The 18,459-nt window shown below is 46.2% G+C and overlaps 1 protein-coding gene across 26 annotated transcripts in view; it reads right to left on the bottom strand.

Moving 5' to 3' along the window:
• LOC121323149 (CLIP-associating protein 1-like) overlaps positions 1 to 18,459 on the bottom strand; it is a 98,143-nt gene that overhangs the window by 24,754 nt on the left and 54,930 nt on the right. For 10 of the 26 annotated variants that reach the window (XM_041263982.1, XM_041263992.1, XM_041263997.1 and 7 more), the window contains 15 exons: positions 17,744 to 17,793; positions 17,354 to 17,518; positions 15,874 to 15,897; positions 12,667 to 12,771; positions 12,385 to 12,411; positions 11,875 to 12,030; positions 8,730 to 8,837; positions 4,956 to 5,018; positions 4,113 to 4,216; positions 3,863 to 3,886; positions 2,999 to 3,243; positions 2,271 to 2,334; positions 1,552 to 1,554; positions 919 to 1,082; positions 743 to 821 (listed from right to left, as the gene is read on the bottom strand). In XM_041263982.1, the coding sequence (XP_041119916.1) occupies positions 743 to 821; positions 919 to 1,082; positions 1,552 to 1,554; positions 2,271 to 2,334; positions 2,999 to 3,243; positions 3,863 to 3,886; positions 4,113 to 4,216; positions 4,956 to 5,018; positions 8,730 to 8,837; positions 11,875 to 12,030; positions 12,385 to 12,411; positions 12,667 to 12,771; positions 15,874 to 15,897; positions 17,354 to 17,518; positions 17,744 to 17,793 (1,381 nt within the window). The remainder of the gene's footprint in view (positions 1 to 742; positions 822 to 918; positions 1,083 to 1,551; positions 1,555 to 2,270; positions 2,335 to 2,998; positions 3,244 to 3,862; positions 3,887 to 4,112; positions 4,217 to 4,955; positions 5,019 to 8,729; positions 8,838 to 11,874; positions 12,031 to 12,384; positions 12,412 to 12,666; positions 12,772 to 15,873; positions 15,898 to 17,353; positions 17,519 to 17,743; positions 17,794 to 18,459) is intronic. The other 16 variants (XM_041263999.1, XM_041263984.1, XM_041263996.1 and 13 more) reach the window with 13 other exon arrangements.

The following is an 18,459-nucleotide window of genomic DNA, read 5'->3' as shown; positions in this document are numbered from 1 at the left end:
ACTCCCAGAGGCAACTCTACTCTTCCACGCTGCTTCGTGTGAAACTCCCAGAGGCAACTCTGCTTTTCCACGCTGCTTCGTGTGAAACTCCCAGAGACAGCTCTACTCTTCCACGCTGCTTCGTGTGAAACTCCCAGAGGCAACTCTGCTCTTCCACGCTGCTTCGTGTCAAACTCCCAGAGGCATCTCTGCTCTTCCACACTGCTTCGTGTGAAACTCCCAGAGGCAGCTCTGCTCTTCCATGCTGCTTCGTGTCAAACTCCCAGAGGCATCTCTGCTCTTCCACACTGCTTCGTGTGAAACTCCCAGAGGCAGCTCTGCTCTTCCACACTGCTTCGTGTGAAACTCCCAGAGGCAGCTCTGCTCTTCCATGCTGCTTCGTGTCAAACTCCCAGAGACAGCTCTGCTCTTCCACACTGCTTCGTGTGAAACTCCCAGAGGCAGCTCTGCTCTTCCATGCTGCTTTGTGTGAAACTCCCAGAGGCATCTCTGCTCTTCCACACTGCTTCGTGTGAAACTCCCAGAGGCAGCTCTGCTCTTCCATGCTGCTTCGTGTGAAACTCCCAGAGACAGCTCTGCTCTTCCACACTGCTTCGTGTGAAACTCCCAGAGGCAACTCTGCTCTTCCACGTGCTTCGTGTGACCTCTTCAAGTAGAATGATGGAAGTTCACACTGAGACATTGGCCAAATAAACTGATACAACACTGCTGCTTTTTTCCGAGGGACACTCCAGATACGTACCTTGAGGTTTGGCGTTTGTGTTTGATCAACTATAAACCTCATCAGAATGTTAAACTGTTGATCGAAAGGGAAGGAGTCCCTGTGAAGACAAAAACAACAAGAAGCATCGCTGGTGAACACTGCCAGCAAGTCAAAATAGGAGGAAGATTTCAAAAGAGAAAAGGAGATGAACTGACCTGGTGACATCCAGCGCTTTCTGCACTTTTGCCTGCACAGAGCCCAGCAAGTCAGCACCCATCTTCTTTAACAACTGTGTCAGCAGCACAAACAGCCAGTCCTGCAGGTCCTCTTTATGGATGGTAATAAAATCAACCAGGGTCTCCAAGAACATGCTGAATACCTGGCAGGTACAACACATACACCCGTCACATAGAGAGGCCAGCATCGCCAAGGGCATGTTCCTTACCCGTATACAGAGTGAACACAAGCACTTCTATACAGGAGAACTGGAAAACCTTCACCTAACCCTGTCAAAACACTCCAGAAATCAAACGGAAGCACTAAATCAAAAGTTTACATACAATCTATATAAAAATCTATATTCTTAGCTATACGCATCGCTTAGATTATGTAAGAAAGCACTGTATAACAATCACGCCAGCCTAAAATATCCAATTTTTAAGAGCATGCATTAAAAAGACACGTGTACTTCTTTTCACTGTACACTTTAAAAACCTCTTACAATACAGCTGTCTGCTGACTTCACCAGTTAGAAAAAAAACACACACACTTACTCTCTGATGTTGTGATCCAACCAGAGGCAAAACATGCAACAAGATAAACACTCTGTTAGCACCACATAGTAAAACTCTCTTCAGAATTATTAAAACATGCAGATGCGCTTATCATTATTATTGTTGTTTTTAAATCAAAACTTTGCACAGGACATACTCTAGAATAACTGCACAGTGTATTACTTTGATCAGTTTTGTTATCTGAGCCAAAACAGACATAAAATCAATCCTAATACAATTCCTAATGTGTCCCTTCATCTCCCTCTTTGTTATGAATAAGGTATCTCCTCAAGCAAATACATTTTGTGCTTAAATATGGAAAGAAAAAAGTAAGAACGTGTTCGTAGAGGAACTTAAACACAAAACAGTGCCCTCTCCAGGCAAGTGTTTTTAACAGCAGTGAATAACATCTATGCCATTTCTACACTCGTGTTCAAAGTGATGGCTGTCCCACTATAGGTCAGTGTTGACCATTTTGTGCTGTATCAATGACTTTAGAAGAGATTTCAACAATACAATAGCATGGATCCCCTATCTCTGCCCAGACTTACAGGAAATAAAATAAAAACTATTTTCTTGTGCACAGATTGCCAATTTAAACACTTTCAAATGATTTTAACGGAAAGTATGCTTTTTGCAGAAATAGTAACTGTTTGCATTTCGATGATCCTTAATTAAATATCACAGCATGCCATGCACTGACACACAAATGATTTTAATCAACAAAACAAACAAACCGAAAGAGCCGCTTGAACGGGTGGTTTGCACTGTACAGTAAAAGCAGGTAAACTCACCTTGCTGTGAGGATCAGCAAACATTCTGGTGAAGATTTCACAAAGCCTTTTCAGTTCAACACGACTGAAAAAAAAATAAAAAAATTAAAGAATACAGTCCACCCCGCTCAAAGACGGCTCGAGGGATGTGCTCCACTCAATTCAGCAGTGCCTCTCGAGGGATGTGCTCCACTCATTTCAGCAATGCCTCTAGAGGGTTGTGCTCCACTTGTTTCAGCAGTGCCTCTCGAGGGATGTGCTCCACTCATTTCAGCAGTGCCTCTCGAGGGATGTGCTCCACTCGTTTCAGCAATGCCTCTAGAGGGTTGTGCTCCACTCGTTTCAGCAGTTCCTCTCGAGGGATGTGCTCCACTCGTTTCAGCAGTGCCTCTCGAGGGATGTGATCCACTCATTTCAGCAGTGCCTCTCGAGGGATGTGCTCCACTCATTTCAGCAGTGCCTCTCGAGGGATGTGCTCCACTCCTCTCGAGGGTTTTCAGCAGTGCCTCTCGAGGGATGTGCCACTCCACTCGTTTCAGCAGTGCCTCTCGATGGGGTGTGCTCCACTCATTTCAGCAGTGCCTCTCGAGGGATGTGCTCCACTCATTTCAGCAGTGCCTCTCGAGGGATGTGATCCACTCATTTCAGCAGTGCCTCTCGAGGGATGTGTTCCACTCATTTCAGCAGTGCCTCTCGAGGGATGTGCTCCACTCATTTCAGCAGTGCCTCTTGAGGGATGCTTTACCCACCTCAGTGTCCTCTGGCTCTTCAGTAGATTCTGCAGGCCCACAAGGCCCTCCTTCCTCTCAGACCAGTTGGAGCTGGCACAGTGGTTCAGGACCTCGGCCACGTCCTCAGTCTGCCGCAGGTAGTGAGGGACGCCCCCATTCCTGGAACCGTAGGAGCGCTCGGAGCAGGCGCTGGACGCGTCGCTGTTAGCATCGTCGTCGGAGTACAGGCCCGGGGGATCAAACCTCCTCCGCACTGGCTTCCTCTGAAACAGAAAGTGTGTCACTGAAGAATGTGCAGAACACTGCTACACGCAGCTCTGAAACACACACACACACTGACCGTGTCACTGAACAATGTGGGGAACACTGCTACACGCAGCTCTGAAACACACACACACTGACCGTGTCACTGAACAATGTGGGGAACACTGCTACACGCAGCTTTGAAACGCACACACACACAAACTGACTGTGTCACTGAACAATGTGGGGAACACTGCTACACGCAGCTTTGAAACGCACACACACACAAACTGACTGTGTCACTGAACAATGTGGGGAACACTGCTACACGCAGCTCTGAAACACACACACACACACTGACAGTGTCACTGAACAATGTGGGGAACACTGCTACACGCAGCTCTGAAACACACACACACACACTGACCGTGTTACTAAACGCAGGCCCTTTATCACATGATAACACTGTTACATGCTGCTCTGAACACTATGGCATTTAGCACACTTTCAATATACCCATCATTCCACTGCTGCGGTATGGAATCCTGAATCAGAGCACCGCAGTGTAATTCAGTGTAAAGGATGTCTGGTTAGTACAGTAGCTGAAAATCATACAAGAAAGAATAAAATCCAAACTACCTGATTCCTGGAGTCTCCCAACAGCTGAAGACATTGGGAATAATAAGGAGGGAAAAGCAGAACATTATTTTACAAGCACAGAAAGTAAACAACACAAAAACAGTTACTTAAGAATTAGGATAGCTTCTTCCAAGCAGGTGAACACTACTTTAACACAGAAAGTGCAACATTGAACAATGCAATATTCATGGCTACCCCAGTTAGCAGAACAAGGAATATGACAATGTATGGATTGGTTATGGATTCGCACCAGTGCATCAGCGACTGCAGCCTCCACTTCTGTACTGGTGCTCAGAACCCGCATGGCGTTCACTGAAGCAGAAATCCTGGCTTGATGGGACAGCCCAAACCGATCTACAAAAGAAGAGAAGCAGGATCAGTGAGAGAGGTGCATGCAACTCAACAACTGGATACACCTCAAGAGCTTGAAAACATTCATCAGACAGCAAAACCACAGGCTGCAATGAACTAATACTACAGAACTAAAACCAAAACAACCAAGTCATTTTAATCCAGGGACTCCTAAGCACTTTAAAAGGTGTAACTCATGTAAAACAGACAAGAAAGTATCCCTCTGTTTCTTTCATCTGTTTTAATACCACTAATGCAATCTTCTTAATACTGCAATTGTATACCAGACATTGAACCAAGAATATACAAGTCCAAAGGACACTCTGAGAGACTGTGTTTCTATGATCAAGTTGCAATAGCTTGATACAAATGGAAACACAGAAGAAAATGTCCTCTAGAAAGTAAACCAAGCTGAGGAGTCACATTGGAAAGGACTTGTGAGAAACATAAAAAGGAAGCATGGAATGGTTAGGAGATACATAATAAAGAAGAAGAAACACATGGTGTAAAATTACAAAACCAGCACACAGTATGTACTGCTACCAAAACCAATGAGAAACACAAACTACAAAGAGAAACACTCCTGAAGAGGATGCAATGTCCTTCTCCGAAGCTAAAAAATTAAACAAATTGTAAAAAAAATAAATAAAACACAACAAAAGAAGGAATGGAAAAATAAGTGAACTTAAAAATAAATAGTGTGTGACACTGAAAGACATGCGAGTGGCTAGCACGGGTTCACCTGGCTGTCCGATAGACTCGGCAGTGGAGAGAGCACTGGTGGACCTGGAGTGACGCCTGGAAGCTGTAAGGAAAGGAAGGGCAACACCCCAGGGGTTAATACAGCTCCTCAGGGAGCCTTACTACCTGGACTGGAGGGACGTGAGCAATCCCTTTCCATGCGTTCTCAGAGACACGGTGACATGCAGGGATATGCACTGGGATCATGACAGGGATCCTACCCACACACTGCAAAGTGGTTCTGATGCACCCTGCTGGACTCTGGATCTTCAGCACAGACAAGAAAGACTACATTCACAAGCACCAGAGACTGTCCTACCATTCTCCAGACAAGATCCCTATGCAGAGGTGGCTGCACTAAACAAACACCAGTTACATGACAAGTGTTACAGTGAAGCCCAGAGTAAAAAGAAAAATTGTTGGGCCCACTGTAGTAACAATACACAAAATGAAACCAATGCCCAGCATTCATACCATACAAAAAAAACAAACTTTCAAACCTCCTGGGAAGGACGGATGTAAAAGGAAACCATGAAAACACAAACATCAATCAGAGACGTGACAGTGTAAAAGCACCCTACGTACCGCAGTTATTCAGGATACAGCACGCGTTTGACAGCTACATTTGAAATGAAGTCTAAAGTACATGGTTTACACCAGGGCTGTCCAATCACAGTCCTGCACGGCCATTCCACTCCAGGTTTAATACGTAAGACTCGATAATGAACTACTCCAGGGTTTGCATGCAGGTTAAATTTTGGTTCAATCAAACAATTTAGAACAGGGTTTTGGAACAAAGACCAGGAGTGGAAGGGCCAGCTTTGGCCAGCCCTGGTCCCCACCGAACACATTGTTTCAGGAGCTGCTCTGGGGTTTAACACAAACACGCTTAATGTTCAACAAAGGGTATCATTTTCCTAAGCATCTTGCTGCAGGAAAAAAACTGAATAAGCTATAAGAAAATTGAATAATTTGGACACTCAACTAACAGCTCCAGCTTCTCCTTCAGATCTTTCACACATTTATAATGAATTCAAATACAGTGGAGAAGTGCTTTGTGGATAAATCAGCACCAGATCATTCCAGGTTACCACTCGGGTACAGAGTGTTCAAAACAAGGGGATTACAATTCAGTTAGGATGATGAAACTACTGGAACATTAGCAAACAAGTCAACTCTTGCTGCTGTGAAGTCTACAGTATTTCTAAATAAATGCAATACCTTGCAAATTATACACATTTTAAACTAGGGTCCAATGGTTGCAGTGTGATATTACACAGATGATGAATGTATACGTTACTGCTCCTGGCTTCGTTTGAATGCACCATTAATGGGTACGTTGTGCTTACAACAGATATAAAACTGTCTATAGGCTTGTTTAAGCAGCCTAAAAGGGTTTTTATAATAGCGCTCTTATGTAATATTGCATATCCTGCTAATAGGTCAAACCACTCTATGTGGTCAAAACCAGATGATTACATATCATACTGAAGGATAACTGGCCAACTATCAGTCATAAAAGGACACAACTGCATTGACATGTAGCAACCATTGTTTTGTTCCGACAACGAAATATGACCAGTGATTAAATCTAACTGCGAACATTATTCACTGCATATTATACCCCCCTTAGAAACACACTGTAACACATGTTACTTAGATCACAAGAGCAGCAGCACCTGCAGCAACACAGGCAGGACTGCCCTCCCCTCCAGCCCTGTTACACAATCTTATACACTCCACACCGTGACAGTCAGTGAGAGCCTGCACACTCCACACCGTGACAGTCAATGAGAGCCTGCACACTCCACACCGTGACAGTCAATGAGAGCCTGCACACTCCACACCGTGACAGTCAATGAGAGCTCACACACTCCACACCGTGACAGTCAATGAGAGCTCACACACTCCACACCGTGACAGTCAATGAGAGCCTGCACACTCCACACCGTGACAGTCAATGAGAGCTCACACACTCCACACCGTGACAGTCAATGAGAGCTCACACACTCCACACCGTGACAGTCAATGAGAGCTCACACACTCCACACCGTGACAGTCAATGAGAGCTCACACACACTCCACACCGTGACAGTCAATGAGAGCTCACACACTCCACACCGTGACAGTCAATGAGAGCCTGCACACTCCACACCATGACAGTCAATGAGAGCCTGCACACTCCACACCATGACAGTCAATGAGAGCCTGCACACTCCACACCGTGACAGTCAATGAGAGCTCACACACTCCACACCGTGACAGTCACTCACACACTCCACACCGTGACAGTCAATGAGAGCCTGCACACTCCACATCGTGACAGTCCATGAGAGCTCACACACTCCACACCATGACAGTCAATGAGAGCTCACACACTCCACATCGTGACAGTCAATGAGAGCCTGCACACTCCACACCGTGACAGTCAATGAGACCCTGCACACTCCACACCGTGACAGTCAATGAGAGCCCGCACACTCCACACCGTGACAGTCAATGAGAGCCTGCACACTCCACACCGTGACAGTCAATGAGAGCTCACACACTCCACATCGTGACAGTCAATGAGAGCCTGCACAATCCACACCGTGACAGTCAATGAGAGCCTGCACACTCCACACCGTGACAGTCAATGAGAACCAGCACACTCCACATCGTGACAGTCAATGAGAGCCTGCACACTCCACACCGTGACAGTCAATGAGAGCCCGCACACTCCACACCGTGACAGTCAATGAGAGCCTGCACACTCCACACCGTGACAGTCAATGAGAGCCTGCACACTCCACACCGTGACAGTCAATGAGAGCCTGCACACTCCACACCGTGACAGTCAATGAGAGCCTGCACACTCCACACCGTGACAGTCAATGAGAGCTCACACACTCCACACCGTGACAGTCAATGAGAGCCTGCACACTCCACACCGTGACAGTCAATGAGAGCCTGCACACTCCACACCGTGACAGTCAATGAGAGCCTGCACACTCCACACCGTGACAGTCAATGAGAGCCTGCACACTCCACACCGTGACAGTCAATGAGAGCCTGCACACTCCACACCGTGACAGTCAATGAGAGCCTGCACACTCCACACCGTGACAGTCAATGAGAGCCTGCACACTCCACACCGTGACAGTCAATGAGAGCCTGCACACTCCACACCGTGACAGTCAATGAGAGCCTGCACACTCCACACCGTGAGTCACCGAGAGCCTGCACACTCCACACCGTGACAGTCAATGAGAGCTCACACACACACAACATCAAGACAGTCAATGAGAGCTCACACACTCCACACTGTGACAGTCAATGAGAGCTCACACACTCCACACTGACAGTCACTGAGAGCCTGCACACTCCACACCGTGACAGTCAATGAGAGCTCACACACTCCACACTGTGACAGTCAATGAGAGCTCACACACTCCACACAGTGACAGTCAGTCACTGAGAGCTCACACACTCCACACAGTGACAGTCAATGAGAGCTTGTACACATCACAATGTTGCTGGCAGTTCCTGGCTCCTCAAGTCAAGACTGTTGTGTTCATCACACCTGGGTGTGGATTGTTATTTCAAGAAAGTACTTTGGCACACTAGCTTCCCAACAGAGTAGGTTGGTACTGTACAGTCAGAACATGCAAAGAGAGAGGAAAAGGGAGGTGACAGGTAGCTGAGGAAGGAAAGAAAGCAAGCCCATTCCAGCTGGCAGTCTCTTGTGAGGTGTGGGGAGAGGGGAGCGGGGAGTCCAGCCCCGTCTTGTACTCACCCAGTGCAGTGAAGCCCCGAGCAGGGCTCGTATCTCGACTGCTCTCACGACTGGTGTCGCGGCTGCACCCCTGACTCATGCTGGGTCGAGGGATACGGCTGCTCCGGGCTGGCGTGCAGTGGGGAAGAGTGGCACAATGTGAGCAGGGTTAGCATGGAGCGAGGCTTTCAAATGCAGCCAACCGCCCTTTCTCTCAAAGGGGTTTGGATTTGTGGGGTTTTTTCAGCAACATAATTTGTCAACCACAGAGACAAAACAGTGTGTTAAGTATAGAAGAAATAAATGAACCGAGCCAGATTTGAGATAGAAACAGAAATGCACTCAACCTTCAGACTTAATCCAGCACACACACACCCCCACACACAAACACATTTTTATTATATAACAGATTATGATTTGAGATTCTTCCCACATCTTTACAGTAAGAATTGCTTGCAAACCAATTAAATTCTAATGAGTTTCAAAACTAGAAAATATTTGGTTTCAGATTACAGCTCTTGAAAATATGACATTTATTACTAAACAAGTATATTTATATCACATTTAAGTAACTGATATTAGCTGCATTACAGGAGATAAACGATGAACTGGACCTGCCTTGACAACAAGTTTCCCTTGTGATTTTCTAAAAGAACACACAGCGAGTTAAACATGAACCAGGCAAGCCTGACATTCACAAATCATTTGAGAAATGCTAGAATTAAAAATCCCCCCAAGGTCCTAGATCTTATAAATAGGATAGTTAAATGGGTAATAATCCCAGGAGACCATGCTGATTAATAGAAGCATATTTAAAATGCTGTTTATGTATTCTATCAAAAAAATCCTCGGTTTGCTGAAACAAATCTAATTTGGCTACTGGTGCAGTATAGCTACTGTCTGTACTCAATTCAATTCCAATGCAGATTAATATGCACCTGCATTGAAAACCAAGGATCTCATTTGACAAGAGAAGCTACTCTTAGTGTGTCTGATCAGCATCTGAATCCCTGCCGGATGCCGGGTATTGCCGAGCCCCGGAGGACGGGCAGTGACAGCGTCGCCGAGCCCTGGAGGACGCCGCAGTGACAGTGTCGCCGAGCCCCGGAGGACGGCACAGTGACAGCGTCGCCCTGCCCCGGAGGACGGGCAGTGACAGCGTCGCCGAGCCCCGGAGGACGCCGCAGTGACAGCGTCGCCGAGCCCCGGAGGACGCCGCAATGATGGTATTTTTTGTAATGAGCTGCCAGTCATGGGGATCTGAGCAGTCGCTATGAGTAACAGCACACAGGTGAGAAGCCAAGGTGAACAATTACACAGATCAGTAAATAAAATGTGCGCACATTCATTGAGATTGGCAACCAGAACACTGGTGAGACACATCTCCCTGCCTTCCTCTTAGTGATACAGCTTCCCTGATGCATGATGGGAGCTCTACTGAAGCTGTGAGTGAGTGAGCGAGCATGTGTGTGAGTGAGGGAGCGAGCGAGCGAGCGAGCGAGCATGTGTGTGAGTGAGTGAGAGAGTCAGTGAGGGAGCGAGAGTGTTTGTGTGAGTGAGTCAGTGAGGGAGCGAGAGTGAGAGTGTTTGTTAGCGAGTGATCGAGCATGTGTGTGAGTGATTGAGTCAGTGAGGGAGCGAGAGTGAGAGTGTTTGTGAGCGAGCGAGCGAGCATGTGTGTGAGTGAGTGAGTGAGTCAGTGAGGGAGCGAGAGTGAGAGTGTTTGTGAGCGAGCGATCGAGCATGTGTGTGAGTGAGTGAGGGAGCGAGAGTAAGAGTGTTTGTGAGCGAGTCAGTGAGGGAGCGAGAGTGAGAGTGTTTGTGAGTGAGCGAGCGAGCATGTGTGTGAGTGAGTGAGAGTGTTTGTGAGCGAGCGATCGAGCATGTGTGTGAGTGTGTGAGTGAGTGAGTGAGTGAGTCAGTGAGGGAGCGAGAGTAAGAGTGTTTGTGAGCGAGCGATCGAGCATGTGTGTGAGTGAGTGAGTGAGTCAGTGTGGGAGCAAGAGTGAGAGTTTGTGAGCGAGTGAGCGAGCATGTGTGTGAGTGAGTGAGAGAGTCAGTGAGGGAGCGAGAGTGAGAGTGTTTGTGAGCGAGCGAGAGAGCATGTGTGTGAGTGAGTGAGGGAGCGAGAGTAAGAGTGTTTGTGAGCGAGCGAGCGATCGAGCATGTGTGTGAGTCAGTGAGTCAGTGAGGGAGCGAGAGTGAGAGTGTTTGTGAGCGAGCGAGCGAGCATGTGTGTGAGTGAGTGAGAGAGTCTGTGAGGGAGCGAGAGTGAGAGTTTGTGAGCGAGCGATCGAGCATGTGTGTGAGTGAGTCAGTGAGTCAGTGAGGGAGCGAGAGTGAGAGTTTGTGAGCGAGCGATCGAGCATGTGTGTGAGTGAGTGAGAGAGTCTGTGAGGGAGCGAGAGTGAGAGTGTTTGTGAGCGAGCGATCGAGCATGTGTGTGAGTGAGTGAGTCAGTGAGGGAGCGAGAGTGTGTGTGTGTGTGAGCGAGCATGTGTGTGAGTGAGGGAGCGAGTGAGCGTTTGTGAGCAAGCATGTGTGTGAGTGTATGAGTGAGTGAGTCAGTGAGGGAGCGAGTGTGTTTGTGAGCGAGTGTGTGTGTGTGTGAGCGAGTGAGAGAGCGAGCATGTGTGTGTGTGAGTGAGGGAGGGAGCAAGCGAGCATGAGAATGTTTGCGAGCGAGTGTGTGTGTGTAAGCGAGAATGTGTGTGTGTGAGTGCGTGAGTGAGGGAGCGAGCGTGCGTGCGTGCGTGTGAGTGTGTTTTATACAGTTTCAACTTGGTAGTGTGTTATTCTTTTGTTTGAACCTTTTGGTTTTTCCTGTTTGTTTTTGTGTTTAATAAACGTGTGCAGCTCTTTTCCTGCAGGTTGCCAGCCTGGGTCGTGATGCTGCCCTGTTACACAGCCTAACAGAGAAACCCTTTTGCTACTTCTAAAAAGAAGTCATTCAGCACATTACTAGCGCTCAGATATTCACACTGCAGCCGCACTTTTATTTTGTTTAAGCACATACTTGCAGGCATTGGGTAGTTTCTTCCATTAGCTATATCTCTCTGTATCTCTTATCTGATACAAGCCATTCCAAACCCTCTCGTTTCACCCTGACAATGCGAAGTTCCCGAGGGGCCAAGCACCCAAACCCTTGACGGCTCGGTATCCTCACCTAATCCCAGTCTGTTGGGGCTGGTCTCTCTGCTGCAGCCCTGACTGCGAGGGATCTTGCTTTTCTTCTCTGAGGGAGTGGACACCAAAGCCCCCCGCTGAGCTCTCCCGTACGAGTGTCCCAGGAGCTTCCCTGGAGAGCCGGAGCGACTGCCCGCTACAAACAAACAGCAGCCAACAGAGGCACAGCTCAGTGCAGGAGAAACACACACACTTTCTCAAAGACAGTTACTACAAAATGGCATTAGCAACCAAGAAACAAAAAAACAAAGCATATCTATAATAAGTACTGTCCTTTTATTCAGGGATTGTGGTCGTCTCCTAGGAAAATTGATGCAGGGATGATGATGATGATGACTAAGAACTACCAGGGAACAACCTTCTTTGCAACCTTAAAACATCAAGCAGCTCCAAAAGGATCATTATGATCAAGGAGAGCCTTATCCCACTCCCAACCCAGAGTGGTATGAAGGGAGGGCCATTAACCAGAGGAGACAATAGAGAGCCTTACCACCAGCAGGGTTAGCCGATCTGGATCCTTGTATGTGAAAGCCAGACAGAATAGCGAAAAGAAGCGAGTTACACACACACACTCAAACAGACAGAGCCAAGTATGCATGTGTGATAACTTTTAAACTAACAGAGCATTCCAAGTGTTCACTTTACAATTCAACCTTTTTATCAAAACACAAAGAGAGAGTGAGAAGATTTAAAATGCTATTTTAGTGGAGGCCCCACTTTATTAGTAATAACCTCCCCCAGCACGCAATGCGAGAGGAGGGGACACACTCACGTTGAGACTGGGAGACCTTGGCCCGGGTGCGGCCCCGGTTGTCCGCTGGAGTTGCGCTGCCCCCTGCAGCACTGCCAGAACTCTGCCTCCTGGTGCGCACTCGGCCTGGGGAGGGAAGCTAGCGTTACTAACCACGAAAACAGCAAACGCAACCTAAAAAAAACCTGGTCTTTTAAACATATAACTGGGAGGCAAAACATTTTATTAAATCAGTAGCAAGTGCAACTTAATGCTTCCATTCAGGTCCACATGGACCCCACATACGATGCACACACACACACACACACAGTCACGAATACGAACTGGCACAGAACATGGATGCATGGATTTTAACTGACTTCTTCCTCTATTTTAGCTATTTTTTCTTTTCAGCTACAAGAATCTTGCATGTTGCTTTATTGGGCTCGTTTCCTGCTCCCATGACTAGAAGGTAATAGCCCTTAGCTGCTGACGCTCTGATAAGTGATGCAAAATGGAAATGCAGCTGAAGTAACTTACAAAAAATGATGGTGATTAAGTAGATTCAAGAAAATGTCCTTTTCTTCAATCAGTTGCCAGGTTTATTGAAATATGCAGAGTCTGGTCCCAGGTACAGGACAAACAGAATACTCATCATTACAATGTTTGCATGACATTAAATACCCTTCTGTATAGATGGTCCACCTCCTCTTTCTCTGACACTTAACCAATTGCAAAGGTAATTTAATTTATTGTGTGAGTGTGTGTCTGTGTGTGTAGTCTAGTGTGACAACCTCTGAACTCAGTGCATTCTTCACACTCCTGGAGACAAAAGGTCCATACATCTGCCTTTTGTTATCTTCTTGCGACCCCTTTGATCCCAGTGGCATTATCTCTTTCGATCTCTCTGACATCTTTAGAGCCTGTGCTAATTGTAGTTCACAGCATTGTTATCTTGTTAGCTTGCAGTCAATGTTGGGCAAAAAGGTTGTAGACGCAATGTCTCTATCAATTGTTAGCAGTACATGCAATTTGAACCAAACCAATAGTCTCTTTTCAGAAAAGAACACCAGTATAGCTCTACCAGTCCACGTGCGTAGCAAACTGCTAATCAATTCTCGATCCATGTTTTCCAACAGCAGCCCAGCTCCTGGCTATGCTGCTCAGTGTCACAAAGACGACATTCTATTCACGACTGACAATTTCATTTTTCTGCATCAATCAAGGGAGCCTTTCACATAGCGATGTTTGCTTTCCAGTCACTTAATAGCAGTTGCAGGAGTAGAAAATGACTGCTCTGGGCTGTCTGCTCTCCTGAGCACCCACTTGCTAAAGTTGTTTTATTTTTTCAATTTGCACATTACACAAACATGACTTCTACAGGTCAAAGCCACTGTGCAGCGGGAAGAACACATCCAAGATTATTACAAAAAGAAGCACCATGCAACCACTCTGGTTTGTACACGAAACAGTCCCGTTTGAGACGTTAAGAGTTCCAGCGGTCTGTTAATGAACTCTGTAAAGAATTCATTCGTGGTACTGCCTTTTGACTGCTAACATTGTGGCTTTAGAAAAGAAAGAATATATCAATGATCAACACACACATTTTTAATTAAAGTTATACTCAATAATTAGAATGCTTTAAAATTACTTTTGCCAATTCCTCTGTCAATGCACGTTGGTTGCAAACTAATCTAATTTGCATTGATTTATACTTCCAAACATGCCCTCAGTCAAATATAGCATTGCTAATGAGATTTCAAGACAGGCTGATAAATGTGCAAGCACTATATAAAACACACAAATAAAGAGTGCGCAACCTGCAAAAACTAGTTTGAATGTTTATAGTCGTTTGAAAACCAAAACGAATGTGAATCTACAGTACTTTACACACTGTGGATTACTTCCACGTACCCTATAGTTTCACAGGATGTATTTATATCTATTTCATAACTTGTATGCTGCTTACAGTCAATACAAACGCTGTCACCAAACTCTTCAGTTTGAGTACTGATCCGGAGGTGTACTCAATGGTATCTGCTGTACAGACACATGGGTACATGTGCTTCTGTTCTGAGCATGCTCTTAATGATTCAGAGACTCGTTTAAACCAGTGCCACCCTCCAGCCAGGCTTACCATCCTCCTCTCTGGCACGCCCTGGGTAAGGAGGAAACAATGAAGGAAAACAGGTCAGCAAGACCAGAGGGGGTCACAGCCAACAATCCGCAGGAGAGACAAGAAAAGAATCCTTAACTGTCTGTCGGGATAGAAGCGAGACCCCCATTGCATAGCCTTTCAATCCCTTCAGGCTTCTTGCAGTCATTGCGGGTTTGTGCACACTGTAGCACCTTGCATTCTGAAAGGAGGGAGCAATCTTCTACCCCCCCCTACAGAAGCTTCAAGAGCTCCATCACAGTACAGGTAACACACAAGTGTAACACACAGACACAAAACAGGAAATAGAGAGCAGTGAATCAACACACAAGTGTAACACACAGACACAAAACAGGAAATAGAGAGCAGTGAATCAACACACAAGTGTAACACACAGACACAAAACAGGAAATAGAGAGCAGTGAATCAACACACAAGTGTAACACACAGACACAAAACAGGAAATAGAGAGCAGTGAATCAACACACAAGTGTAACACACAGACACAAAACAGGAAATAGAGAGCAGTGAATCAACACACAAGTGTAACACACAGACATAAACAGGAAATACAGAGCAGCGAATCCAATCCCAGGGATCCTTCACAATCACATACTTAAACACAACACCTGCTTCCCTTTTTCTACCAACTTATTTAAAAATCTGAAACGCTTTCCGCTGGGATTTTGCAACGTGTTCAATCTGTCAATCTCAAAGGACTTAAAGGGGGGAAAAACAGTATTAGGGGACTTGATCTGTTTTCTTTCCTATAAAAACATCTCCCAGGAGCCTTTGGGATCTCAGACTGCAGTGCTCTACAAATCACATGATGGATGAAAGCACTACAGCCTCAACATGTCAGTCCATTTATCTGTTGAACTTCATGTTAAAGCAAACAGAGATTCACAGTGAATGCTACTTTTTTTCCCACATTGTTATAAAAGGACGAAGGTACAGCCATGCAAACCAACCATGCAGAGCACCACTGCTCACAGATGAGGAATATCAGGTATATCACACACACTGTGTGGGGAACAGATACCAAGAAGAATACAAGGCTGTGGACAGACTCGTTACAGAAACAAACATCTTACCCTCTGATTTAGCGGGTGTACCATCTGAGCAAATCAAGAAAGCAGGGTAGGTGTAACAGGGAAAGAGAAGCAAAGGTTAGCAGGAGGGGTACCAAGGAAAGAGAAGCAGAGGTTAGCAGGAGGGGTACCAAGGAAAGAGAAGCAGAGGTTAGCAGGGGGAAGGGTAACAGGGAAAGAGAAGTAGAGGTTAGCAGGAGGGGTATCAGAGAAAGAGAAGTAGAGGATAGCAGGGGGAGGGGTAACAGGGAAAGAGAAGTAGAGGTTAGCAGGGGGAGGGGTAACAGGGAAAGAGAAGTAGAGGTTAGCAGGAGGGGTATCAGGGAAAGAGAAGTAGAGGATAGCAGGAGGGGGGGTAACAGGGAAAGAGAAGTAGAGGTTAGCAGGAGGGGTATCAGGGAAAGAGAAGAAGAGGATAGCAGGGGGAGGGGTAACAGGGAAAGAGAAGTAGAGATTAGCAGGAGGAGGGGTATCAGGGAAAGAGAAGTAGAGGTTAGCAGGGGGTGGGGTAACAGAGAAAGAGAAGTAGAGATTAGCAGGAGGAGAGGTATCAGGGAAAGAGAAGTAGAGGTCAGCAGGGGGAGGGGTAACAGAGAAAGAGAAGTAGAGGTCAGCAGGGGGAGGGGTAACAGAGAAAGAGAAGTAGAGATTAGCAGGAGGAGGGGTATCAGGGAAAGAGAAGTAGAGGTTAGCAGGGGGAGGGGTAACAGAGAAAGAGAAGTAGAGATTAGCAGGAGGAGAGGTATCAGGGAAAGAGAAGTAGAGGTCAGCAGGGGGAGGGGTAACAGAGAAAGAGAAGTAGAGGTTAGCAGGAGGAGAGGTATCAGGGAAAGAGAAGTAGAGGTCAGCAGGGGGAGGGGTAACAGAGAAAGAGAAGTAGAGGTCAGCAGGGGGAGGGGTAACAGAGAAAGAGAAGTAGAGGTTAGCAGGGGCAGGGGTATTGAAGTTACGCTACATGGATCTATTAACTCCACTGCAATATAAACATGGCATTAAACACAGGTGAAACAAAACATTAAAAAGCATTCAATTAAAAAAAAAAATAAGAAGAATAATAAGAAAGAAAGAAAGAAAGAAAGAAAGAAATTAAAATAAAAATAATATAAAGGAGCTTTCTTTTTCTTGTTTCCTTCTGGAATACACTTCAACTGAATTTAATATTAACTCAGGATTAGCTGTCAATATTCTTTATATATTTTCTTTAAATGGAGCACTGTATATTTATAAGCATGCAAGCTGAAGGAACAGCAAATGGTTGAGCAGCCGGGAGTAAATGTTCAACAGTCCTGAATACTGAACTAGACACTGGCATCTAGGAATAAATAAGGTCCTGTAAGCTCTGCACTTGGCAGATGCAGCTAATTACTATTAATTTGGTTGCTGGCAAGCTGTGTCTTTAATACCATATTCAACCCAACCAGCTAACCAGTGCATAACATAATAATCCACTCCTCAAGATTAAGTGGACAGTGGGTTGTTTTACCTAAAGATGCGTAGGAGCCTGGGGGCAGGGCAGCCGCACTGCTGAAAGGTGTGGCGCTGGGAGCTGCCGTCATCCTTGACTTGGCGCTGGCCGCCGCGTTCACATCCACATCACTGCGAGAGCGTTGCAGGGATCCGGGGGTACTCACAGGCTTGGAACTCACTGCTGATGATTTCAGGGGTCGACAGAAAGAACAGCAGTTATCAGGACACACACACAGGACAAGGTGAGGTGACATGAAACTCCTGCAGTGAAGTGCTCGAACAGCACGGATGCATTACTTTGAACACACTTGCTGTGGCAAGGTGTTATTCGAATGTCCTGGAGAATCCTTACCAACAACTAGAGCAACACAGATCTTACCAACAACTAGAGCAACCGAATCCTTACCTCTGGACATGCTACTTCCAGCAGGGGGCCGCTTTGTAGACAAAGGACGACTGAAAAAATAAAAGCAGATTCAATGAGGGGAAACAGAAACGTTTTGCGATAATATTTCTGCAGTACCAGCCTGTAAAAGAAATATTGAGCCGTTTCCCCCCAGGGTACCCGACGTCCTTGTAAAAGCTTTGGAAACTCTATTGGCATGCTGCAACAGCCCTGCTGCTTTGCTTCACTGTTCGAGTTTGTAGGAAGAACGGGTTTGACCCATATAGCAGAATTTAAGACTTGCAATGTACTTCACTGCACAGGGAGCGCTTCAGTAAAGTGTGCACAAACACTGTGCCAAACTAACTGCATTCTGTCACTGCAGACAAAGGGCTCTATTGAATGGGCTGAAAACAGTGGTGGATCTGTGTACCCGAGCCCCTTAGATCATTAAAGGTTATTTAAATCAACATCTGTAGCAGAGCATGTGAGTCTCTCTGTTTCAACAGCCTGGGAGGTCTGAGAACTGCACAGCAGAGTATCCCAGCATCTCCGTCAAATTCATTATTGTGCAACTCACTTCCAACGAAGCACACACGCAAGCATTGGAGGAGAAACAGAGAGTGTCAAATCAGTCAGTCAGACACCTGGACGCTTTAAAAAGGCTCGTTTAAACACCAGGGTTTTAACACTTTTAAATAAAGCCACAGGTACTTTAAATAACTGCAAAGCCAGAT

This window comes from Polyodon spathula, chromosome 11 (genome assembly GCF_017654505.1).
Source record: "Polyodon spathula isolate WHYD16114869_AA chromosome 11, ASM1765450v1, whole genome shotgun sequence".
Taxonomy (NCBI): Eukaryota; Metazoa; Chordata; class Actinopteri; order Acipenseriformes; family Polyodontidae; genus Polyodon; species Polyodon spathula.
The sequence above is the reverse complement of the archived record's forward strand: the minus strand, read 5'-3'. Positions and strand labels throughout refer to the sequence as shown.